This window comes from Malaya genurostris, chromosome 3, assembly GCF_030247185.1.
Source record: "Malaya genurostris strain Urasoe2022 chromosome 3, Malgen_1.1, whole genome shotgun sequence".
NCBI classification, from domain to species: domain Eukaryota; kingdom Metazoa; phylum Arthropoda; class Insecta; order Diptera; family Culicidae; genus Malaya; species Malaya genurostris.
Window position 1 is genome coordinate 178,244,292 of NC_080572.1, and position 26,589 is coordinate 178,270,880.

Below are 26,589 nucleotides of genomic sequence, written 5' to 3' on the forward strand. Positions count from 1 at the left end.
AGACAATTGGCAGATGATGGCGTGGTTTCAGTTACTGGACCCAAAGCTATTGATCTGCATAAACCATTGCAAGATACCTTAGATAACTTGTCCGATTGGGCTGTTCATCTTGGTATCGAATTCTCTGCGGAGAAAACAGAGTTAGTCGTCTTTTCAAGAAAGCATGATCCCGCGCAGCTTCAGCTCCATATGATGGGAAGAATGATCCAACAGGTTTTAACTTTTAAATACCTCGGGGTGTGGTTCGATTCCAAATGCACGTGGGGAGGACACATTAGGTTTCTGATAACAAAATGCCAACAAAGAGTAAATTTTCTTCGAACAATAACAGGATCTTGGTGGGGTGCTCATCCGGAAGATCTAATAAAATTGTATCAGACAACGATACTTTCAGTGATGGAATATGGATGCGTTTGCTTTCGTTCCGCTGCAAACTCTCATATTATCAAACTGGAGCGAATTCAGTATCGTTGTTTGCGAATTGCTTTAGGGTGCATGCATTCGACACATACAATGAGTCTTGAAGTTCTGGCGGGAGTTCTTCCATTAAAAGATCGATTTTGGGAGCTTTCATCACGCCTGCTAATAAGATGTGAGGTGCTGAATCCCATGGTAATTAATAATTTCGAACGACTAGTCGAGCTTCGATCTCAAACAAAATTCATGACAGTATATTTTAACCATATGTCACAGGAAATCAACCCTTCAAGATATATTCCGATCCGTGTCAGCCTCCTAAATGTCCCTGACTCAACTTTATTTTTCGATACATCCATGCAGCGTGAAGCGCGTGGAATCCCGGATCATCTACGTTCGACGGAAATCCCAAAAATATTTTCAAGTAAGTTCAGGCATATTGACTCTGAGAAAATGTTTTACACGGACGGATCGCGAATTGAAGAAGCGACAGGGTTTGGTATGTTCAACAATAATGTTTCGGCCTCATTTAGGCTTCAAGAACCTGCATCTGTTTATATAGCAGAGTTAGCAGCAGTTCATTATAGTTTGAGTGTAATCGTCACATTATCTCCAAACCATTATTTCCTCTTCACAGATAGTCTGAGTGCAATTGAAGCCATTCGCTCAAACATGACTGGCAAGACTGAACCGTTTTTCCTGGGCAAAATAAAACAGTGCCTGAACGACATATTGAACAATAATTATCTAATCACTATAGTCTGGGTCCCGGCTCATTGCTCCATTCCTGGCAATGAAAGAGCCGATATTTTAGCCAAACGTGGTGCTATTGAGGGTGAAATTTATGAGAGACCAATTGCTTTCAACGAATTCTATAGCTCGTCTCGCCAAAGAACACTTGCCAGCTGGCAAGCTTCTTGGGATAAAGATGATCTGGGTCGGTGGATGCACTCAATTATTCCGAAAATATCGACAAAGGCATGGTTCAGGGGACTGGATGTGAGTAGAGATTTCATTCGTGTGATGTCCAGACTCATGTCCAATCACTACACGTTAGATGCACATCTCCTTCGAATTGGGCTCTCCGAGACTAATCATTGTGCTTGTGGCGAAGGTTATCGAGATATTGATCATGTCGTTTGGACATGCGTGGAGTATCGTGATGTCAGATCTCAACTAATAAATTCTTTGCGTACCCAAGGTAGACTATCCAATATCCCAGTTCGAGACATTCTTGCTTGTCGTGACCTTTCATACATGAAACTTATTTATCATTTCATAAAGAAAACTGGAGTTTCAATTTAATAAAGGCTTTCAAGACTTAGTTCTGATCCCAGCTGCGTCCATGAGTTCAACCAATAGCTAAATTAGAATAAAAATAATGTAATGATTCAAACAAACTCGAAACAGTTTATGAAATTATTAACAAAATGTCTGAAAATAACAGCTTATTTTATAATTTATAGAAGTTAATCGTTTGGTTCAAATAATATTTCCGAGTAGATTTCATAATTAATGACGAGTTACCTAAGATGATATTTAAGTAATAAGAGAATATGTTTTAATAAATGCAAAACGTTGTGACTATGTTAGAATTAAATTAGGATAAGAATAATATGTAAAAGTGATGCTACGGCGAAGAAAAACTTATGTAAACTGCCTGAAGAAATAAACGTATTTATGAAAAAAAAAAAAATTTCAATGATACACAATTAAAAATACATGCCTATGAACATTCAAATCTTTAATGAAGAGTGACATTAGTGGCGAAATGGTAAAGATTTTCTAAATATAGTGGCATTCAACGTGTAAAAGGGAAGAGATGGATTTTTACCTTTCTCGTGTTGGCAGTACAAATTAGTTCGATCCGTTTTCAAAAGAAGGCTCTGGCTGCTATGAATATTGAACAGTAACAGCTGATGTCTTCAGCTTCAAGAGGTGTAGCAGAAGCGCATCAAATGCTTGTGAATGTTTATGGTGACAATGTTCCAGTTGATAAATCGTGTAGGGAATGGTTTCGACTAGAGATGGGCAATTCGTAGGTTTTTTGCTATTTTCCCGTTTAAAATTAAATTTTCTTGGAAACGGTACAGAATATAGAAAAACCCACCTGACAACTACTGAAAGAACTGCTGAAAATTGGAACGCTCGGAAATGCATACCTCTACTTGTTCATCGAATATCTCGGCTTTGAAGGCTTGTATCATAAATCTACCGTGACAAAGTCTAGATAATTTAGTTTAGATGCCATTAGTACATAAAAACATATATGTTATCGCGGTAAAAATAAAGTCTTGTATTTTTCTGTGATACAAAGTCAGTTTCAATGCATCCGCCATTTTTTTCGCTTAGGTTTCCTGATAGCATTGTGAAAAAGGAGAGAGCAATAAAATTTACTCGACAAGGCTGCCAAACATACAGACATTCAATCTTTGTGAAAGTCGAATATTTTTTCATCGTTCATTGGAATCCATGTAATGTCCAATAATAAAATGTATGCTGGCAACCCGGTACAGTTTGCTCATATACGAGAGAGTGCAAGAAAAATACGATGCGCAAAGGAAATTGAGCGAGCCACGTGGTCGATTTAAAACTCAACACGTGACCCTCTGTCCTCAGACCTTAAGCTTACAAAAGTAAGTTCACGTTTAGTCTTTGAACAAACAAACCAACTATGAATAGAACGAACGAACGGCTCTGGAGAACTAGTTCTTTCAACAGAACTCTGCATCACTGAACGGCTCTTTGAAATGAACTGTTTTGCCCATCTCTAGTTTCGACGACAAGAATAAAGATTTCAGTGTTGAAGACATGCCTCACTCTGAAAAACAAAAAAAAATCGAAAGCAAACAGTTGGAGGCATTACTCGATGATGATCCGAGTCAAACGCAAGAGGAGTTGGAATCATTGAAAGTGACTCAGAAAGCAGTTTCTGTACGATTAAAATACATAAGAATGATTCAAAAGCAAGGCAGTTGGATGCCTTATGAACTGAAACAGAAAGACATTGAAAGACAAATTTTCTCTTGCAAGCAGCTGATTCAAAGGCAGCAAAAAATACTACGCTATACCCGGTCAACTGTTGCCATCGACCTCAACATCAACACCAAAGCCGAATATTCATGGTTAGAAAGTCATGTTATGCGTTTCGTAGGACCAAACGGGTGTTGTGTACTATGAGCTGCTACAATCAGGCGACACTATAACGGACGATTTGTATAGGCTGCAATTGATGCGTTTGAGCCGTGCAAAACAAAAAGAACGGCCGGAAATTCCGGCCCAGAATACAAACAGAGATATAATAAAGTTATTCGCCTGCATGACAACGCTCGGCCTTATGTCATAAAAGTCGTGAAAAGATATTTAGAAGCACTCAAGTGAAACATTTTGCCGCCCTCGCCGTATTCTCCTGGCATTGCTTCTTCTGATTCCTGGTTGTTCCGACGGAAGCAGCACGATCTGTCAGGTCATCGGTTTACTTCTTTTGCAGACATCGAAAATTTGCTTAAACCTTGGATCATCTCAAAAGACGAGATGAAATTTGAATATTGCCTGAAAGGTTGGAGAAAGTAGTAACTAGTGATGGTATCGTCCATCACTTGGTTGATTATTTAAAAGATATTTTTATTCAGACCTGCTTTACGTGGCCGATTGAGCCGATTTTTTAAATATTTTTTTTGTATTGGATCTCGTTGTCACCCTTTTTCTAGGGGGAGAGGAGCTTCCATTTTCCTTCTGCGAGGATTGTGGGGTACTTTGTTCGTGGTTCGTATCGTCATCCATTGCCCCATCGATGGAATTGTTGTCGATTTCCGTCTTCTTTTCGTTGCTAGTTGCTGTAGATGCACCTTGTTGTACATTGATTGCAGTTGCTGGTTGGTTGGAGGGTAAGTTGTTAACTGCAGCTGGTGTACTTTGTTCTTTGTTCGTTCGGGGATGTTTCATTGTTGTTGATGGTTGTTTCCGATGTACTGGGATTTTTTGAGGTTGGTGTGAAGGAAGCACCGTTGTCCTTTAGTGTAGTTGTCTACTTGTCCAGTTTATCACATGGCTTACCGTAGTGAACAGCTTTTTGGCAATATTGACATGTGGCCATTTGATTGTCATAGGTAACAAGTGATTTGCACGGGATTCTTGTTTCCTGACCGAAAGTCACATAAGAAGGTATAGGCCTCTTTAAGCGCATGCGTAACAAACATACGCCATTTAGAATACTGGGGAAAAACTTCTTCCACTTTTCTTTTTCGATAGAGAGAATCATTCCGTTTTGGGACATAGTTTTGCGAATATAAGGATCGATGATGCTTGAGGGAAGATCATGCACACGCACTTCTATAGCACTACCTTCCATATATACTGGAATGTTGTACTTAAAGTTTTCGTGCTCCACATAGTGCACATTGTTATTGTCTTTTGCGAAGTGAATTGCATACAAATCTTTATAAAACTGGATGTAAACAACATTATTTTTCTTATTGCATTGAAGTAAATGCACACGTTTAATGTCAAGATGCATTTTCTCCTTAAGCAAACCTTCAAGTTCTCGTATCGAAGGTCGAATTTTTGCCTGCTTGAAATCAACAATAATCGTAGCGGCGGTAGCTTTTGTTCGTTTGGTACACTCACTTCGAGGTTGTTCTATTGTTCACTACACAATACTGTACTTGGTTTCTTCCGTCCCGAACGTAAGCGGTTTTGTTTTATCGACTGACTTGGATGAGATGAGAAAGCGAACTGACTTTGATTGATGTTAAAATTCTTTTAATTTTGAAATAAATGTATTTTTGACCCCGAATTAATTTGTTTTCCCAATATCATATAGTCACATAGTCCAAATTCCACCTTCGATTCCGAAATTACATGAATGAATACATTGTTATGAATGTTAAAACCACCAATTTCATGAGTGTGTTCTTATAACTGACGACGTAAAAAGGAGCAAACTCTTTGCAACTATCCAGTTAGATCTTCTAGTTTGCAAATTTTGATGATTATTCATCGAACGCATTCAATTCAAATTAACAGAACACTCATCGATTTCTCAGAGATGGCAGAAACGATTTCACCAAACCTATACTCAAATTAAGTGTCTTATAATCCCTTACATCATTTCGCCGGAAGGGTCATTTTACCGAAAGATTAATTTGACCGAAAGATTTTTTCAACTGAAAATATCGTACAGAGCATTAATATCACTTAATTATATGTGACATGATGACCGTAAATGCGTAAATGTAGTATTGCACCCGACCCGACGGTTTCTTAAGTAAGAACGGCTGTTTTACTACACGGCGCTGCTGACTACTGATTTTTATCTGATGATTTTCAGACGAAAACCGTTAAAATATTTAAATTGTACGATTTTAAGTAAAAAAAATGGCTGTAACCCTTATCATCTTCCATTTTTCCTTATTTCAACTCAATTCCAGTACGATATTGAGAAAATTGTGCGGTTCGGCGAAATGATCCTGACCTAGAAGTGATAATACAACAATAGAAAAATCTGCTTAGCAGCAGTCGAACACTCCAGAACGAATGTAGACTTCACAGAGAAGACAAGGACGATTTTTACAAATCTAAGAATGAATTCAAATGAATGGTCTTATGTTTTCATGGATTTATATGCAGTACCATCCGCATGCGGCTTCCGATTCTGGAACAGAGTAATGCGTTCGAACTAGTTGACAGAGAATCCATGCTTGTTTTACATGTGTGTCGTTATACCGAATAGATAAAAAAAAATTTGCCTCCCCCTCTGGATACGTGCCACTTCACAGTTACTCTCCATAGTTACTAAATGTTACCGAATAGTCACCAAATCACCAAATGCAACTCCGACGCTGCACGTCGAACGTGTTTAATTTATCACAGGATGGCAATATCCCTCGTCGAAACTATTAACTCTCAGCCAAGCACAGAATTAAGCTTTCTGATTGTTTGTACGCAATTTGTTTTAATAACTGCATGGTGAAGTACGGTCGGTACGCTTTACAAATGAATTTATGAAATACGTGTGTAACATATCCATTCGTCATTCTACAGACGCAACGGTGACCGTACAAACTAGTTTGCGTTAAAAGTTCGTTACGAGCACAGATAGATTTGCATGTACCTACTTTAAGTAGAACTGAAATCTGATATGAATTTAAAAACACCAAACCGGGACCGCGTGCTCATCTATCAGGAAGTTGATTCGTGCAAGCTGGAACGCTAGTCATGGAGAGTACGTCAGCCAGAAATAAGGCACAGTTGTTAAACTTGACCTTTGAATTATATACCGGGATCGTAACACACACTATTTTCTTCTAATAGTATCACGTAGTACCTTCCAGACTTATCTAAATCAACCTGTATTGTAACTCGTAATAAAATTTGGATGGTGTGATACGAAATAGTTATACCTTTACTAAAAATATTGAGTCATCATATTCTTGTGAAATTTACGATGATTCTGAACGCTCTCAGTAACAATTCTTACTTTTTCTTTAGCGTATTGTGAATTGTTTTCGCGAAGGACTTTGAGTTAATACCATTGACCTATCTAAAGCACAGAGTAGTGCAAGTATAATAAATAGTAGAGCAGCCTTCCGACCGGTCAATTAACCGATTTAATCATGAAAAAAGAGAATACCAGCAAATGCGAGCTTCATTCCATTGTTTTGTGTATAGATCATATGACCCATTAAAACATTATATTACAAACTATAAACTAAATATATGCCACATTTCGCACAAAGTCGCTTGAGACATTCTTGCAACAACAAACTCATCGCACGGTTGCATCGCGTGCATCGTTTATCGATTAAATGCTGATCTCGCCCCATTCAACTTCAACTACATGCGTGTCATCTGACACCGACGCGGGTGCACTTAGGTATCTTCCTGAACGAGAAATTCATCTCACATGATGATAAACTGCAAAATAAATCGTGTATGTGTAGTAATTAGTAATAAATTGCGGATGATTTTCGTGCGTAATACGCATTCTCCGATCAACGCTGTAAAGAAATTATTTACTAGCTGGGTTGAATACTCGTCACGTCATCGATAAAACTCGCATCATACTCGTGTTTAATTCAACAAATAGTAGAGCATGCAAATGAGACATACATAACTTGTTCCCACATACCTACTCCCTTCCGATTGATTTAAATAATTGAAATTTTATCGATCTAATCATAAACCAAACCTTAAAAATTCGGAAACTGTCCGGTGTCGGATTCGTTAGAATTGTGAATATTTCTAATCTGAGTAAACAAAATGTAAATATATACATACGTGAAATGAATTAAATAAATGCGTTATTTGCTTGTCATGAATGAAATAAAACATGTGGTTGAAGTCAATGTGATGAAAGGTTCATTTACATAAATAAGAATAAAATGAATTCAATTGTGCTACTGGCAAAATCGCTGGAAAAATTGCTGTTCTATCGTTCGCAAAAGATTGCTGACGACTTGGTTTTAATGTGGAAACTTTTTTCTAGTTATTTGCGTATCGCCCAATCTTCAGCTTAAAGCTTGAGCTTCAACTACCAAAATTGCGGTGAACAGTCTGTTATCTGTGGTATTGTTGGCAGTCTGATAAATTAATCGTTTTTATTCGGGAAATAACTAAGAAAACTATATGGATTAACTTGGTCTGTGCCAACCGAAAAAAAAACATTTGCATCAAGTTTTACACTAAAACCTCAATTTACGCGAACTTAATTTACGCGAATTGAATTTACGCGACTTGTTTTATGCGTTTTATTTGAAATAATGCGATTTTTTATTTCATCACGTAAAAACGTGATTAATCCACCTAGCAGTGAGATGATACCTTTTTTTTATCAATACGCATGTATTTTTGCATGGATATTCTTAGGTGTTTTAGTTCTCATGACATTATTTTAATTATCGTCGTTTTAAACGGCAAATTGAGATTTTAATCACTCATTACCCTTTAATACCGAAACTGCAAAACATATCGAACTTCAATCTTAGCGTGTGACAATCGATTGAACATTCCATGAGATGTCGAAGTAAGTTCCACTTTAGAGTTTTACGTCATTATTTATGGTACTTCCAGAGCCGGTATTCAGGAATTAGCATAGCCCAAAATGATTCGAATGGCCATAAATTATTACGCCAAACAATTTACATGAAATTTATAAACTCATCATCTATAATTCCAGAATCGGATAAAATTCACCGATTTTGTATGGGACCTTAAGTCCTGTAATATTTGTTTTTGAAGTTCGATTTCGTCTTTTTTGAGAAAATGATTGAGCTTTGAGAATCGATTCGATACTGGAACCGGAATTCTAAAATCGGTGTAGCCGAAATCAGTTAAATTCACCTGAGGAGTGTGTAGACATCTTTGAGAAATTGTAGTGCGAACTAAAATTTGGGGGTACATTCCGAATCCAAAAACGAATACCGCTCAAACTGAAATAAATTTATTTGGTAATCGACTATCCAAATCTGCAAACCCGATAAACCTGATTAATTTATGTGAAATGAACATTGTTATACTAATCACCATGCATTTTCTAAACCAGAAGTCGGATCTGACTAAAAAGTAAGAGGTTTTATAGGATTTTAAGACCTCTCATTTGAATCATAGATGATTCTTAGATTTCATTTGAATCTTAGATCGGTTGAGCCATCTACGAGAAAAATTAATTGCATTATTTTAATTTCGTTTCACATATCATCCTGTGGTTCCGCAATCAGAAGTCGGATCCAAACGTAATTCAGGAACCTTGTTTGGGAGTATACGACTTTTCATATGAATCTGAGTTTGTGGAAAACGGTTTAACCATCTCCGAGAAAATTGAGTGAAATTATTTGTCACACACGCATTTGCTGATCTCGACGAACTGAGTCGTATGGTATATGGAAGTCATGTTCTTCCAGCATTTATTGCTGTAAATAGTTGCATTTTCTAAACCAGAAGTCGGATCTGACTAAAAAGTAAGAGGTTTTATAGGATTTTAAGACCTCTCATTTGAATCATAGATGATTCTTAGATTTCATTTGAATCTTAGATCGGTTGAGCCATCTACGAGAAAAATTAATTGCATTATTTTAATTTCGTTTCACATATCATCCTGTGGTTCCGCAATCAGAAGTCGGATCCAAACGTAATTCAGGAACCTTGTTTGGGAGTATACGACTTTTCATATGAATCTGAGTTTGTGGAAAACGGTTTAACCATCTCCGAGAAAATTGAGTGAAATTATTTGTCACACACGCATTTGCTGATCTCGACGAACTGAGTCGTATGGTATATGGAAGTCATGTTCTTCCAGCATTTATTGCTGTAAATAGTTTAAATCAATATAATATTGGAATTACTTCCAGCTCGATAATGCTGGTATCATCTGGTTTACATATGCCATATTCGAAAGATTATGTTGCCAAAAATGAACCGTGCTAAAATTGGTCCGAGGCAAATTGTCATAAAAAAGGATGCTGTACACAGTCTTTTTGGTACTTAGAAACAATTATATGTAACAGTATAAAAAATCGTGTTTCATGTTGCTCCCAAGCATTGCTTTTTCATACAGCGCTCAAAATTCCTTCTACTGGAATAAGGCTTACACAAAAATATCGATATCTCCGTTAAAAATGGACGGATTTTAACAATCTATGGCTTGTTGGATAGGTATTACCGAGCGAAATCTAAGTCTGGAAACATATTCTGTTTTCAAGGTCAAATGTGACAGATACTGTCAAAAAACTGAAAATTTTGACATAAAACTTCGTATAACTCAAAAAGTAAACATCCGATCTCAAAACCATTCAATAGCGTTTTGGGTGACGGGGAGACCTTTCATTTGCGACTAGTTTGATCAAAATCGGTCCAGCCATCTCTGAGATCTCGACCTCTTAGTTGACAACACACATACAGACACACACACATACACACACACAGACATTTGCTCAGTTCGTCGAGCTGAATCGATTGGTATATGACATTCGGCCCTCCGGGCCTCGGAAAATTTTTCGAAAGTTTGAGCGAATTCTATACCTATTTTTTATATATATAAAAAAAGGTAAAAAAGGTTTTTGCAAAATGAAGGAAATCTCTATTTATATACGTATACAAAACAATTTAGCATGCTTCAGGGAATTGAACGTTGTGAAATGTACATTCACGAATTGTTTATTTTCTACGAATCTAAATAAAATCGTGGGCATCCAAGAATTATCTGGAAAACAAATATCGTATATAATCACTTCTATATGACTATTGAGTGCGGTATGTACTCGTACAACTATTTACCAAACATTGACATACTGTTATAAGATCTGTAGAAGAACTTGCTCATCCAAAACCTCCTCGGAATAGGCCTTATAGTCTACCAACTTAACCGATGATCTATCCAAAAACCACCTGAAGTTCAGGTCTTAAGATCTACCAGTGTAACAAAGTGCATTAACGACCTTACCGTTTTCGATCCATATTCGTGATGCCACATGCGATCAATAGAACAATTGTGATTGCTCTAGGTCATCCAAAAACAACCTGGAGTTGTAGCTCTATGACTGTGAACACCATTGAAAAATTATACGCGCGCGACTCAGTATGTTCCGGTTTCAAGATGTTCGGATGCACCACTAAACTCACTGACTTCCCGAGTGAACGTCTCAACAATATCCTATAATAAAGTTCCGGGAAGTTTTGATTTACAGCTCTTATTCGAGGAAACTGAAGAAAAATTTGCAATACTATCGCGTAAAGAATAAAAACTTCCCTATTTTTTATAAACGAAATTACGTGATACGAGTGAATAAAATTTAGACAAAATAGTTGATTCATTGCATCGACATATTCTAAACAGTTGTTATAAAATCATTTTAAATCGCCAAATAAAGGTCAACATTTCACGCACGTCTAAATTTTTTATTATTTCCGCTTTATTATTTTAATTATTTATAAAAATTATTGATTGGTTGATCTTGGCAGCCGGCTACCGAGAAAAATATTAATTTATTGTTTGAAATATTAATATCAATCACACATTCAGTAATAGCCGTTCAACCGAGAAGGTTGTGTATAGAAGCGTACAGTTTAATAACGCTGGTTAGTTTACACGCGTTAAATTCGACAACGGTTGAACTACAGGTAGAGACCTGTTGGCAGCAGCCGTTAAAACGTAAAATCGTGCTGCATAAGAGAGCCCTAGTGCTGGGCCAAGCTGGTGAAGGAAACAACAAAGGGCGTTTCCCAAGCTCTACCCAGGCCACAATATACAGCCACAAGTGCTGAGCAGGAGAGTGCAAAGGCACATTGAAGAAGAAGAGTGCAAAGGCACACAGAAGCAGGAGAGTGCAAAGGCACACCGGTGCGAAGGCACCTCGGTGCGGAGCACAAGGAAGAAGGAGACAAGACAACTCGGTCTTTCCACTGCCATACAACACGCAGGTATACACCGGTGACCTGCGCTGGTTGCAGCTGGCGAAGACAAAAGTAAATCGGAAATCGAGTGGTGCTGGATGTCAGGTAGCAGTAGCATCACATCCAACAATCAGCATCCAACAAGAACATCTAGAGCAACGAGGATCTACACGGCAGTGCAACGGAGATAGACAACAATTTCAAGGTAGAAGTTTTTTCTTTTCCCTTTGATTGAGTACTGTGTAGTGTTGGTTTCATTTTTTACTTTAAAGTTTGATTAAAAATTTTAATGTGATGGATGAATCCATGGACGTAAATCCTAGCATGAATCCTATACCCCCACGAACGAAAAAATATCAGGAGAGCTCTTCTGGGCCTTGGATAGTCTTTTTTAGACGTATATCAAAGCCATTAAACATTTACCAGATTTCTAAAGGTTTGACATCACGATTCTCTTCAATCAAAGAGATCATAAAAGTAAATAACGATAAAATTCGTGTTGTGGTAAATAATTTGAAACACGCGAATGATATTGTCTCTTCGGAACATTTCAATAAAGAGTATAAAGTTTACATACCCTCCAAAGATGTCGAAATTGACGGTGTTGTTACCGAAGCGAGTCTTTCGGTAGATGATTTACTCAAGCATGGTGTTGGTCGTTTCAAGAACTCTATGCTTGAGGGTGTGAAAATACTGGAGTGCAAACAACTGTACTCAGTAGTTTATGAAGAGGGAAAAAAAGTTTATCGGCCATCAGACTCGTTTCGAGTGACATTTGCCGGATCTGCGTTGCCGTCCCATGTCTATGTCGATAAAATTCGCCTCCCTGTTCGGCTTTTTGTTCCAAATGTAATGAATTGTACGAACTGCAAAAAATTCGGACACACAGCTACTTACTGTAGCAATAAACCAAAATGTATTAAGTGTGAAGGACCTCATAAAGATAATGATTGCAACAAGGAAATTGAAAAATGTATTTATTGTGGGGAAAGTCCTCATGAGTATATTTCAGTATGCACTGCATTTAAAGTGCACAAAGACAAAATTAAGCTTTCTTCAAAAGTACGGTCTAAGCGCACATATGCAGAAATGCTTAAAACGGTCATTGATGTCCCCCCTTTGGAAACCGAAAACGGGTTTTCAAATCTAGAGGAAACAGAGGACTCTGACTCTGACGAAAATAGTGAAGGTAATTCGTTTATCACTACCCAAGGGTCAGTTAAGAGAAAGAAGTCTTCTTCCAAATTACCAAAAAAGACACCTAAAGTTTCATCTTCAAAAAAAGATCCCCGTGTTAAACAAAAAAAGTCAAAACCAAAGACTGTGCCTCCTGGTTTGTCAAATTCACAAACCAATCCAGGATCTAGCACAGAAAAAGGTAATAATCCTGTGGGCTCCATTTCACAGCCACCAACAGGATTACTGAAGTTTTCGGAAATTGTTGAATGGATTTTCTCAGCATTCAATATATCTGAACCCTTAAAGACCCTCATAATGGCATTCCTTCCAATAGCTAGAAATTTTTTGAAGCAGTTATCAGCTCAATGGCCAATTGTCTCAGGTTTTGTATCTTTTGATGGATAATTTATCACCCGCCGCAAATGATACAATCACTGTCCTGCAGTGAAATTGTCGAAGCATCATGCCAAAACTTGATTCATTTAAAATTTTATTGCATAGTCAAAAATGTGATGTATTTGCTTTATGCGAAACATGGCTTACTTCAAACATAGCTTTAAATTTTAATGATTTTAACATTATACGTCTCGATAGAGACTCTCCGTACGGTGGAGTGCTTCTGGGAATTAAGAAATGCTGTTCCTTTTATAGATTGAACATCCCTTCAACTTCTAGTATAGAAGTTGTTGCTTGCCAAATAAACATTAAAGGCAAAGATATTTGCATAGCTTCGGTTTATATTCCTCCAAAAGCACAAGTTGGACAGCGACAGCTTAATGAAATGGTTGAAGCCCTTCCTGCTCCACGATTGATTCTGGGGGATTTAAATTCGCACGGAATGATGTGGGGTTCCGTTTACAATGATAGCAGATCATCTTTAATACAAAACATTTGTGACAATTTTAGCATGACGGTATTAAATATGGGTAGCATGACACGGATCCCAAGACCTCCTGCACGCCCAAGTGCATTAGATCTATCTCTTTGCTCAACATCAATTCGACTAGATTGCACCTGGAAAATATTGCCTGATTTACACGGTAGCGATCATTTACCAATCATCATCTCAATTAGCTGTAACAAATGTATTGCTAATTCAGCTAGTATTCCATATGATTTGACAAAAAATATCGACTGGATTAAATACCAAAGTAGAATCTCTAGTATTTTGAATTCAATGGAAGAGCTCCCTCCACTTGAAGAATATGACTTTCTCGTTTGTTCGATTCTGGATGCCGCAGAACAATCCCAAACTAAACGCTTTCCTGGGCCAACGACTAACAGAAGGCCTCCCAACCCCTGGTGGGACAAAGAGTGCTCAGAGGCTAAACTCGCAAAACAAAATGCTTGCAAGACGTTTCTAAAACGGGGAGGAGGAACTCCTCAGAATTTTGAAAAACTTATGGTTTTAGAAACCAAGTACAAGAGCATACTTCGAGCCAAAAAATGTAGCTATTGGAGACATTTTGTCGAAGGTTTGTCAAGAGAAACCTCAATGAGCACTCTTTGGAATACGGCCAGACGAATGAGGAATCGTAACGTGGGCAATGAGAGTGATGAATACTCGAACCGATGGATATTTGACTTTGCTAGGAAAGTTTGCCCAGATTCTGTTCCTACGCAGAGCATTATACGGGAATCTCCGCCAAATAATGGTTTTATTAATAACCCATTTTCAATGATGGAATTTTCTATAGCACTCTTGTCTTGTAACAATAACGCCCCTGGGTTGGACAGAATTAAATTCAACTTGGTGAAGAATCTGCCCGACCTCGCAAAAAGACGTTTGTTGGAATTGTTCAACAAGTTTCTTGAGCAAAATATTGTTCCACCTGACTGGAGACAAGTGAAAGTTATCGCCATTCAAAAGCCGGGGAAACCAGCTTCCAATCACAACTCATATAGACCCATTGCGATGTTGTCCTGCATCAGAAAATTGTTCGAAAAAATTATTTTACGACGTCTCGACACTTGGGTCGAGACGAACGGTTTGTTGTCAGATACTCAGTTTGGCTTCCGTAGAAATAAAGGGACGAATGATTGCCTTGCATTACTTTCGTCTGACATCCAAATTGCCTTCGCTCAAAAGCAACAAATGGCATCTGTATTTTTAGACATTAAAGGAGCATTTGATTCAGTTTCCATTGATGTTCTTTCAGACAAGCTCCACCAACATGGACTTCCAGCGGTTATAAATAATTATTTGCACAACCTTTTGTCAGAGAAGTGCATGTATTTTTCACATGGCGATTTGGCAACATTCAGAATTAGCTACATGGGTCTCCCGCAAGGCTCATGCCTCAGTCCGCTCCTCTATAATTTTTACGTGAATGACATTGACAGCTGTCTAGTAACCCCATGTACACTAAGACAATTGGCAGATGATGGCGTGGTTTCAGTTACTGGGCCCAAAGCTATTGATCTGCATAAACCATTGCAAGATACCTTAGATAACTTGTCCGTTTGGGCTGTTCATCTTGGTATCGAATTCTCTGCGGAGAAAACAGAGTTAGTCGTCTTTTCAAGAAAGCATGATCCCGCGCAGCTTCAGCTCCATATGATGGGAAGAATGATCCAACAGGTTTTAACTTTTAAATACCTCGGGGTGTGGTTCGATTCCAAATGCACGTGGGGAGGACACATTAGGTATCTGATAACGAAATGCCAACAAAGAGTAAATTTTCTTCGAACAATAACAGGATCTTGGTGGGGTTCTCATCCGCAAGATCTAATAAAATTGTATCAAACAACGATACTTTCAGTGATGGAATATGGATGCGTTTGTTTTCGTTCCGCTGCAAACTCTCATATTATCAAACTTGAGCAAATTCAGTACCGTTGTTTGCGAATTGCCTTAGGCTGCATGCATTCGACACATACAATGAGTCTTGAAGTTCTGGCGGGAGTTCTTCCATTAAAAGATCGATTTTGGGAGCTTTCATCACGCCTGCTAATAAGATGTGAGGTGCTGAATCCCATGGTAATTAATAATTTCGAACGACTAGTCGAGCTTCGATCTCAAACAAAATTTATGACAGTATATTTTAACCATATGTCACAGGAAATCAACCCTTCAAGATATATTCCTATCCGTGTCAGCATCCTAAGTGCCCCTGACTCAACTTTATTTTTCGATACATCCATGCAGCGTGAAGTGCGTGGAATCCCGGATCATCTACGCTCGACGGAAATCCCAAAAATATTTTCAAGTAAGTTCAGGCATATTGACTCTGAGAAAATGTTTTATACGGACGGATCGCGAATTGAAGAAGCGACAGGGTTTGGTATGTTCAACAATAATGTTTCGGCCTCATTTAGGCTTCAAGAACCTGCATCTGTTTATATAGCAGAGCTAGCAGCAGTTCATTATAGTTTGAGTGTAATCGTCACATTATCTCCAAACCATTATTTCCTCTTCACAGATAGTCTGAGTGCAATTGAAGCCATTCGCTCAAACGCTGCTGGCAAAAATGAACCGTTTTTCCTGGGCAAAATAAAACAGTGCCTGAACGACATATTGAACAATAATTATCTAATCACTATAGTCTGGGTCCCGGCTCATTGCTCCATTCCTGGCAATGAAAGAGCCGATATTTTAGCCAAACGTGGTGCTATTGAGGGTGAAATTTATGAGAGACCAATTGCTTTCAACGAATTCTATAGCTCGTCTCGCCAAAGAACACTTGCCAGCTGGCAAGCTTCTTGGGATAAAGATGATCTGGGTCGGTGGATGCACTCAATTATTCCGAAAATATCGACAAAGGCATGGTTCAGGGGACTGGATGTGAGTAGGGATTTCATTCGTGTGATGTCCAGACTCATGTCCAATCACTACACGTTAGATGCACATCTCCTTCGAATTGGGCTCTCCGAGACTAATCATTGTGCTTGCGGAGAAGGTTATCGGGATATTGATCATGTCGTTTGGACATGCGTGGAGTATCGTGATGTCAGATCTCAACTAATAAATTCTTTGCGTACCCAAGGTAGACTATCCAATATCCCAGTTCGAGACATTCTTGCTTGTCGTGACCTTTCATACATGAAACTTATTTATCATTTCATAAAGAAAATTGGAGTTTCAATTTAATAAAGGCCCCTTTTAAGACTTAGTTCTGATCCCAGCTGCGTCCATGAGTTCAACCAATAGCTAAATTAGAATAAAAATTATGTAATGATACAAACAAACTCGAAACAGTTTATGAAATTATCAACAAAATGTCTGAAAATAACAGCTTATTTTATAATTTATAGAAGTTAATCGTTTGGTTCAAATAATATTTCCGAGTAGATTTCATAATTAATGACGAGTTACCTAAGATGATATTTAAGCTATAAGAGAATATGTTTTAATAAATTCAAAACGTTGTGACTATGTTAGAATTAAATTAGGATAAGAATATTATGTAAAATTATGTAGATGCTACGGCGAAGAAAAACTTATGTAAACTGCCTTAAGAAATAAACGTATTTATGGAAAAAAAAAATTAATATCAAGTGCATTTTTACTATGTATTCAATATACCGATGCATGTTATCTCTGTTATTAACTTTGTAATATCAACGGATTTGCGCATTAGTTGATTTTTATCATTCAATTTACAACCCTGAAAGACAATCAATAACATGGAGAACATTTCAAATAAAGTTGCATAAAGCAGTTCTATTTGAACTGCTATGCACTGATGAGTCAAAGACGAAACGTTAACATATCAAAAGCGGTTATGTGCCCTAGCACAAAATCTGGCTAACCCCTGAATGATTTCAAATAAAATTTTTCTCCGAAGCTAGACGGAAATTGAAGGTTGAATGAAGAGATAATTTAGTAAAATAGAGTAATCAGAAGTGAAACATTGAAAATATCTAATAACTGAAAGGAAAAAGAACGGAAAAAGCCTTTTACGACATGGAAACAGGAACCCAGTGGATCTATTCTTAGTTCATTTTTTCCACCGGATTCCACACGGCATCTAGGCTTGTACTGTCCGGAGAGAGCTAATAGTTACTATCAATCTCCTAGTGGACCCCAGCCCCTACAATGTGTAGCTCTAAAAGTATGAACCACAAGCAAAAAAGGCATTAGCCGATGTAGTTCTTTCTGTGACACAGTATAGTCCCTAAGGACAATACTCCAAGTAGTTTTTAGATTTTGCACCCGACCATCTGTACTTCACATAAATATGTTTACCCTTTATTGCGATGATTTTTTTTAATGCACAGCAGCCTTTCCGAAAAATAAACAATTTGATTCAATGGGTTTTGACATTTGCGCCTAGGACAAGACTGGCATTTTTTCTTAATTTCTCTTCTTCACTCAAAACAATTATCACATCATAGTTACGTGAAAAGTTATGTGAGCATTTTCCATTCTACTTTTTTGTAATAATACACTTAATAAGGCCTTAGTTTTAATAATATATTTAATAAGGCCACCACCTTAGCTCTAAGATGGCGAGGTTAGACCCTACTTTTCACGTAGATTATAATGGTCTGGTATTTAAAAGCTGTTTAATGTATAATCCAGTAAAAGTTACGCGATTCATAGATAAAATGTAGTTACTGCTCATATCACATCCATCTAATAGGTAGACAATTGTTACTTAAAATATTGGTAAAAGCTGCATGTAATTGAAATGTATTGGACATGGTATTACTGCGACATTTATCTTAAGTCATGTTTTCTTCTATGATAACTTGTAGATATAGAATATGCAGTTTGACCTCTGAAACCATTTCACGAAATTTTTCAAGTGATTCAAACGTTACTTTTTATTTGAGTGCTTTTGTTGAGATTTGTAAATGAGCGGAAAGTAACCAAGACATTGGAAATCTATTTATGCTTCAGAATGTATTTAAATTTTAAAATGTAAACAAGCCTTTTAAAGTATTATACTTACCAACTAGAGCCTCGCTATTTAAAACACCTAGAGCTCGCTATTAAAAACACTTTATTTTGTCCTTCCTGAATTTTTACTCAGGAGATATTTTCAAAATTCTACTCATATTGTTGACAATTCGACAGTCCCACGACAAAAGGGCCTAACTGCAAATGACTGATTTTATATTTAACGTCTTACTCTTCGAAAAACTTTAAAGTTAAAACTACAACCTTTCGATTTATATTGGAAACTTTCAAGAAGTTGCAGTCAGTTATAATAAAACCTACTCAATCCACCTAGCAGTGAGTTGATACCTTTTTTTATCAATCCGCATTGTGTTTTTTGCATAAATATTCTCCGGTGTTTCAGTTCTAATGACATTATTTTAATGACCGTCGATTTAAGCGGTAATTTGAGATTTTAATCATTCATTACTCTGTGATATCGAAACTGCAAATCGGATCGAATTTGAATCTAAAAGTGTGACAATCGATTGAACATTCCATGATATGTCGGAGTAAGTTCCTTTTTAGAATTTACGGTAATTTAAGATACTTCCAGGGCCGGCTTGAATTTTAAAAATTCATCATTCTGTAACTCCAGAATCTAAAGTCAGAATTGGATAATATTAATTAATTTTGTGTTCATAGATCTGGCTTTTTTTTAGAAAACGATTGAGCTTTGAGAAACGATTCGATACTGGAACCGGAATTCGAAAATCGGTTTAGCCGAAGTCAGATAAATTCACCTGAGTAGCTGTTTAGTTTACATTTGTTTCAAAATGTTTGAAAATCAGTATAAACATCTTTGAGAAATCGTAGTGCGAATTAAATCCGAATCGAAAACAGAATACCACTAAAACTGAAATAAGTTTATTTGGTTATCGACTATCCAAATCTGTAAACCCGTTAAACCTGATTAATTTATGTGAAATAGACCTTTTTATACTAATCATCACGGTTGAGTCATCTCCGAAAAAAATTGAGTGAAATTATTTGTCAAACACGCATTTGCCGATCTCGACGAACTTATTCGAATGGTATATGGTTGTTATGTTCTTCCAGCCTTTATTTTCAAGCCAAGTAATTTAAATCCAAGTAGTTTAAATCAATATAATTATGGAATTGCTTTTAACTGGAAAATGTTCATTTGGTTAACATATGTCATATTCGAACAATTATGTTGCCAAAAACGAACCGTGCTAAAACCGGTCCGAGGCTCGTAAAATGTCATGAAAAAGGATAATGTACACAGTTTTTTTGATACTTAGAAACAATAGTATGTAACAGTATAAAAATCGTGTTTTACGTTGCTCCCAAGACAGCGCTCAAAATTCCTACTGATGGAATAGGGGGAAAAGTCACTTACACAAAAATATCGATATCTCCGTTAAAAATGGACGGAAGCCATCTCTGAGATCTCGACCTCTTAGTTGACAACACACACACACACACACACACACACACACACACACACACACACACACACACACACACACACACACACACACACACATACACTGACATTTGCTCAGTTCGTCGAGCTGAATCGATTGGTATATGAAACTCGGCCCTCCGCAAAATTTTTCTAAAGTTTGAGCGAATTCTATACCTATTTTTTATGTATATAAAAAAATGTAAAAAGCGAAAGTAAACAAAGAGAGGCTCTCATTTGCAGTTAAACCCTTTTGTCGTGGGACTGTCGAATTGTTCACAGTTATCGGAAATGAGTACTTTTTATTCACTCACTGAGAAGCCACTGCCAAGCGTACCCACTCAGTAAGCGATTATATTTTGTTAGTTGTTGAAAGTGTGTTGAACGGCTAGAACGGTTTGTTGTTGCTTTTTCTCCTACAAAAATAGTGTGAAAATTAGGTGATACCTTAATATAGAAACAAAATTTGTTGTTATTCTACGTGAAGTAGAAGTATTGGACAAGTATGCGGTGTTAGTTAAAAAAATAAGTGGAAAGAACTTCCGAAATTCTCCAGTAAAAGTCCAACGGAGCTCCAACTCCTCATATTTAAAATGGTTCAACAATGGACCTATGTCTGCCGGGTTTGTTAAACGACAAAAAATGGTTCTCGGTTCAACGGTCTGTTTCAAAATCGGCAAACGAAGGTCCCGTGTTGGTCTCCGGTTGAACGAAAGTTTCGGTTTTGGTCGGGTACGAGAAATAATGTTTGGGAACGGGTAAATTTTTATTTACCCGACCGATCCGAGCTCTCCGGTGTCTACATTTTTTCTGCTTCGGCTACAACTGAGATGCACATGCAGCAGTGTGCGTATGCAGCTCAGCCATAGCTGAAGTAGAAAAAAAGTTAACGCCGGAGAGCTCGGATCGGTCGGATCGGTTTAATGCGAATAGCCTTTAATAATCTATACTAGACATGGGCAAAACAGTTCATTTCAAAGAACCGTTCAGTGTTGCAGAGCTTTCTTCGGAGTCTACCGAACTGTACTCGTAAAAAGCGAAACAAACAAACATGCTCTTAACAAACTCATTTTTAGTCGGATATTTTTAAAACTATCAAGGATTAAATCACCAACCACTCACAGTACAGCTTCCTGTAGCGGAATTTGACCATCGTATTATTTTCGGCTAGACCTTTTGGTTTCCTGAAAAACGTGAAGTCCGACCCGCTTCATTACCTGTTGAATGAATCAGACGGACGAAGTCTTGTTTGGCCTCGTCCCGAATCAAAAGGTAAGTAATCCATCATCGTCTATGCGTTCCCAGGGATGCATTTCTTCACTTTTGTGTGTAACTCATCGCGCGGTCGTCTGTGTCTCTTTGATCGATTTTACTACACGGTCGAATTGACAATTTTCAAATGTTTCATGATACAACTGTGAGACTGGCCTGGACTTTCTACAACAGCGCAAAGAAAAATTTTTAAGCATTTCTTACTTGGGGACCATCTCGATATCCACTTGACTGATTGTAACGAAATTTTGCATATGTAAACAATTTTTGTCTCAATACTTCATCAAATTTTACCTAATTATCAGAGATGCACCAAAGAAAGTTTTGCATTTGTGTCGAGTTAGCAAGAAACCTTGGTATTACATTCCTTTTGTGAAATTTGCCTTCTGTTTCAACAGACTTCGGAGCCGATACATAGCGTACAGAACCATTGCATGACTGGTGCTACGATCCCATCTGATACAAAAAATCCCTTCTGATCGAGACTCGAACACACCACAACTGGCTGTTAAGACTGGTTCCTCATGCATTGAATCTCCAACCCGAGACTATTTGGAGTTTTGTGGAGTACAGTCTTCATTTATGGTTTGATAATCATTCCTAACTCAATGAAACAAGATAAGGCGAAGAAAAGACAAGATATGAGAATGTTTCTTTCATTTCAATCGATTACTTCAGATGTCTTCGTTATTTTCTTACCGAGCATACAAAATTTCTAGTGTGATTCCATTTTCTAGACGTTTATCACATTTGATGTATTTTTTATGTAAGTTTTGTGTGTAAGCACATTACTCTTAGTGTTTTTCAAAATAACATTTTTCTAAAACTTTGAAATATACTGATCTCATGAGCTCTCAATTATCAAGTAAAATAAAAGCTTATTTAGTTTTATCAGGGCCGGTTGAACCGATTTTCAAAATCTTTTACTCGAATGAGAGCTCTTTTGGTCTTTCAATACGATGTTGAATTTTGTCCGTATCCGACTTCCGGTTACGGAACTACAGGGTTAAGTGTGTTTAGAATTTCATGCCAGTATTTAGAGCGGCGCTGTAATATCGGAAATATTCTTTTCAATTTGACTCAAATCTATTCTCAAATCGAATGGGTTATGTTAGTTTTATACACAAACAAACTTTCTTGTTCTTACTCGATAAGTTTTTCAAGAATCCCTTAGTGATTTTCATGGAAATATGAATCATATGAGTAAAGCATCTATACACCACTAGATTAAATAGTTTTTTTTCTTTCAGCGATTCACGTTTAGTATATTCTCAAAACCACGAGATTGACTTCATCATCGCAAGCATTATGCATCGTTACAGCAACACATTGTTAATGGCATCAAGCCTAGTGCTTTTTATTGGATCGAACCATTTCAGTTATGCACAGCCAGAGATAACATCGCTGGATTCACCGTTACTGATATCCAAATTAAGAGGTTTCCGCAGTTTAGCACTAAACATGATTGGGAACACGGGCAATGATGCAAAAAAGTTTAAAATCAACTTAAAAAGGGGGGTAAATAATAAATTCAAATTACTCACAGTGAAACAAAATATTTCTAAACAAATGAAATTTCAGAAACTGCAGAGGCAATTTCCTTCAAACTACCCGTTCTTTTGTAACACCACCGGAATGCGAAGCCCATCTGTGCCAGAATCGGTTGACATGCTGCGACCTGGCGATATTGATATTGTAGGAGCTATAGGCGATTCATTGACTGCCGGAAATGGTGCAATGGCAACAAATATTTTGGAGATACTAGTAGAGAACAAGGGCCTTTCCTGGAGCATCGGAGGACAAGGCACCTGGAGACAGTTTCTGACAGTTCCAAACATTCTGAAAGAATACAATCCGAATTTATATGGATATCCCATTAAGGATTCAATGTCAACCAGCAGAGCCTCACTGTAAGATATACTAGCTACTAAACGTAACAATTTGTTGTAACTAATGAATTTTGTAACAGTTTCAATGCAGCCGAAGGAGGTGCCATGAGCCAGGACATCCCACACATGGCGAAAAATCTAGTCAAACGCATGCTCAACGATCCAAAAGTCGATATTGGAAATCATTGGAAACTAATAACTTTACTTATTGGAGGAAATGACTTTTGTTCTAACATTTGCTATACAAATCCACCAGAGAAAGCATTGCAATACCACGAGGACAATATATTGACTGCATTGAGAATTTTCCGCGACTATCTGCCACGTACTTTTGTAAATTTAATTGCTAGTCCAAGTAATAATATTTTTTTCATAATCAGTATCCTTGTCACAACATATCTTTCATTCCCCAGATGTTGATATCCTCACGCAATTCAAGGGGAAACCTCAGGAATGTGTTACAATACATGTTTTGGAATGTCCTTGTTTCGTCGCAACTCGATTTGCCAGCGAAAAGCAACGTTACATTAAACTGATAGAACAATGGAATCTGCTGCAGATGGATATTGCGAATCGAGAGGAATTTCACAGCCAGCCGGACTTCAGTGTAGTCTATCAACCATTCATCATGAATTTAACGATTCCGTCTAAGCCGAACGGGGATACCGATTTCACTTATATGTCGACCGATTGTTTCCATCTCAGCCAGAAAGGATACGCTCGCTCCACCAACGCACTGTGGAACAACATGTTGGAACCAGTGGGGAGAAAAACTGACAGTTGGGAGGATGAATTTACGAACTTCAAGTGCCCAACGCCCGAAATGCCTTACCTACGCACACGTGGAAATAGTTAAACGGAATTATGATACAAATAGTAAACCAAACGATAATACTGATACAAAAATAGTGATAAATATGGTCAAACTGTGATACTGTGTACTTCGTTGAACTGCGTATGATGGTGTTTCCTCGCCCAATTGGGCATATTCAGTGTTCCAAAGTAGAAGAAATTTTTGTGCAATATTAATACGAAAAATAAAAAAAAACAATTTTGAAAACAAACGTATGCTGTATTGAAATAACCGAAAATTTAGATCTTTTATTAGGTTTTTTACCGTCACTGCTAACCTCAATCGGATGAACACATTTTGGCAATTCAGCGGTACTGTTTGTAAACAGACTTTTTTGTTTGTTTGTCTGTTGACAAACGGATGAGAACATTCACGGTCCATATCGCCTAAATATAGTTTCAAAACATTGTTAACGATTCGTTTCAGAGATATATTAAATAAAACTGCTAGTTGTGAAGTGTAAAGTTGATTGTTTGAGATGTGTTCCTCGATTTTGTTCAAATTTGTTTGTAAACAGTACCGCTGAACTGTCAAGGATGAATTCTTGTTCATTTGTGACGTCACGATAAAAAATCTAATGTTTACGTCATTAGGTTTTGCACTATGACCACTCGAATGAACTACCGATGAACTGCCGATGAATCAAGTTCACCTTTTGAAAGCTATCAGTGGTTTGTTTACATATCTATTGGCACGTATTCAAATTAGAATGAACGCATTGAACACAAACAAACCACTGATAGCTGTCAAAATTGATTCATTTTGTTCATTTTTGTGAGGTTATGTTATGTTCGTGCAAAACCTAATTAGGTTTTGCACGATGACCACTCGAATGAACTACCAATGAACTGCCGATGAATAAAGTTCACCTTATGACAGCTATCAGTGGTTTGTTTTGATTTTCAGATGAAGATTCAAAGTTCGGAAATGACCAAAAAGTGTTTGTTGAAATCGTGTTTCTCGGTAAAAGGGAATAAAACAATTGCTCTGTTTGCTTTTCCAAGCAGAAATTTCTTTATGAATAGGTTAAATGAAAAAAGGAGAGAGAAGTGGCCAGTCGGTGTTGAACAGTCGTTCGCACCGCACGCGTATAGCTCTTGGCTCCTGGAATTTTTTTCTGGCTACCTAGAGTTTCATTGATTCAAGGCTTCAGTCTTTTTCAAGGCTACCTGAATCACTAACTAATTGACTAAGTGATACAAAGAGTGATATTAGAGTGACTAAGTGATACAAAGAGTGATATTAGAGTGACTAAGAAATTAATCAGCCTTTTTTAAGGCTAGCTAGGAGTCTAATCGAAGACTAATTTAGCCTAGTTAATTTAATTTAAAATTTCATTAATTTCAAAAATGCCTGCGTCCAACCGGAAAGGCAACAAGCCTAAGGCTAAAAATAATTCAATACGGAATAAATCACAATCCGTTATTCAACATTTTTCTAATAACATTCACGATCTTATAGAATCTGAATGTAAAAATAAAAGACAACGGACGGATTTCCCTTCCGTTGATCCTATGCCGTCTAACAATATTTACGAGATTCTTCCTGAATCCGATTGTAGCGACATAGAAGAAAATTCTTCAAAAATTCCCAAAATGGACGCTTGTCGTTCTGGGAAGAAACATCAATCTATGCCACCAGTGACGGTGATGATTTCCGACTTCAAAGCATTCCGTACTGAGCTTTCTACTTTTCTCCCGGAAGTAAAAGTCTCATTTCAAATCGGACGAAGAGGAGAATGTCGAGTCTTGGTGGATGGATTGGAAGATTACGAACGTCTTATTCGATATTTGTCCGAAAAACTTCATAAATTTTATTCATATGATATAAAATCAGACAGACCCTTCAAGGCTGTCTTGAAAGGATTATCAAATGATCAAAGTATTGATGAAATTAAAAATGAACTAAAAGAATTGCTTGGTTTTGCCCCTTCCCAAGTAATACTTATGAAAAAAAGAGCGAATGGTACTTCTAAACCACGCTCTGGAATTTCCCATGAACTTTACCTAATACACTTCAATCGAAGTGATGTAAACAATTTGAAAACTTTAGAAAAAGTACGTTTCATTTCCCACATTAAAATTCATTGGGAACATTATAAACGGCATAATCGTATTGCTAACTTAACGCAATGTCGTCGTTGCCAAGGCTTCGGTCATGGAACCAAAAATTGTCATATGGATATACGGTGTTTGAATTGTGGTAAATCGCATTCGAAAGACGTTTGTCCAATGAATGAAACCACTGATAAATTTTCATGTTCAAATTGCAATGGAAA

The 26,589-nt window shown here is 37.3% G+C and overlaps 1 protein-coding gene across 1 annotated transcript in view; it reads left to right on the forward strand.

Moving 5' to 3' along the window:
• LOC131435964 (phospholipase B1, membrane-associated) overlaps positions 1 to 24,522 on the forward strand; it is a 48,124-nt gene extending 23,602 nt beyond the window's left edge. The window contains exons 2-5 of the mRNA XM_058604278.1: positions 22,820 to 23,087; positions 23,151 to 23,479; positions 23,539 to 23,813; positions 23,872 to 24,522. Coding sequence (XP_058460261.1) covers positions 22,878 to 23,087; positions 23,151 to 23,479; positions 23,539 to 23,813; positions 23,872 to 24,314 — 1,257 coding nt within the window. The 5' untranslated portion in view covers positions 22,820 to 22,877 and the 3' untranslated portion in view covers positions 24,315 to 24,522. The remainder of the gene's footprint in view (positions 1 to 22,819; positions 23,088 to 23,150; positions 23,480 to 23,538; positions 23,814 to 23,871) is intronic.
• The last annotated feature ends 2,067 nt before the right edge of the window (positions 24,523 to 26,589 follow it).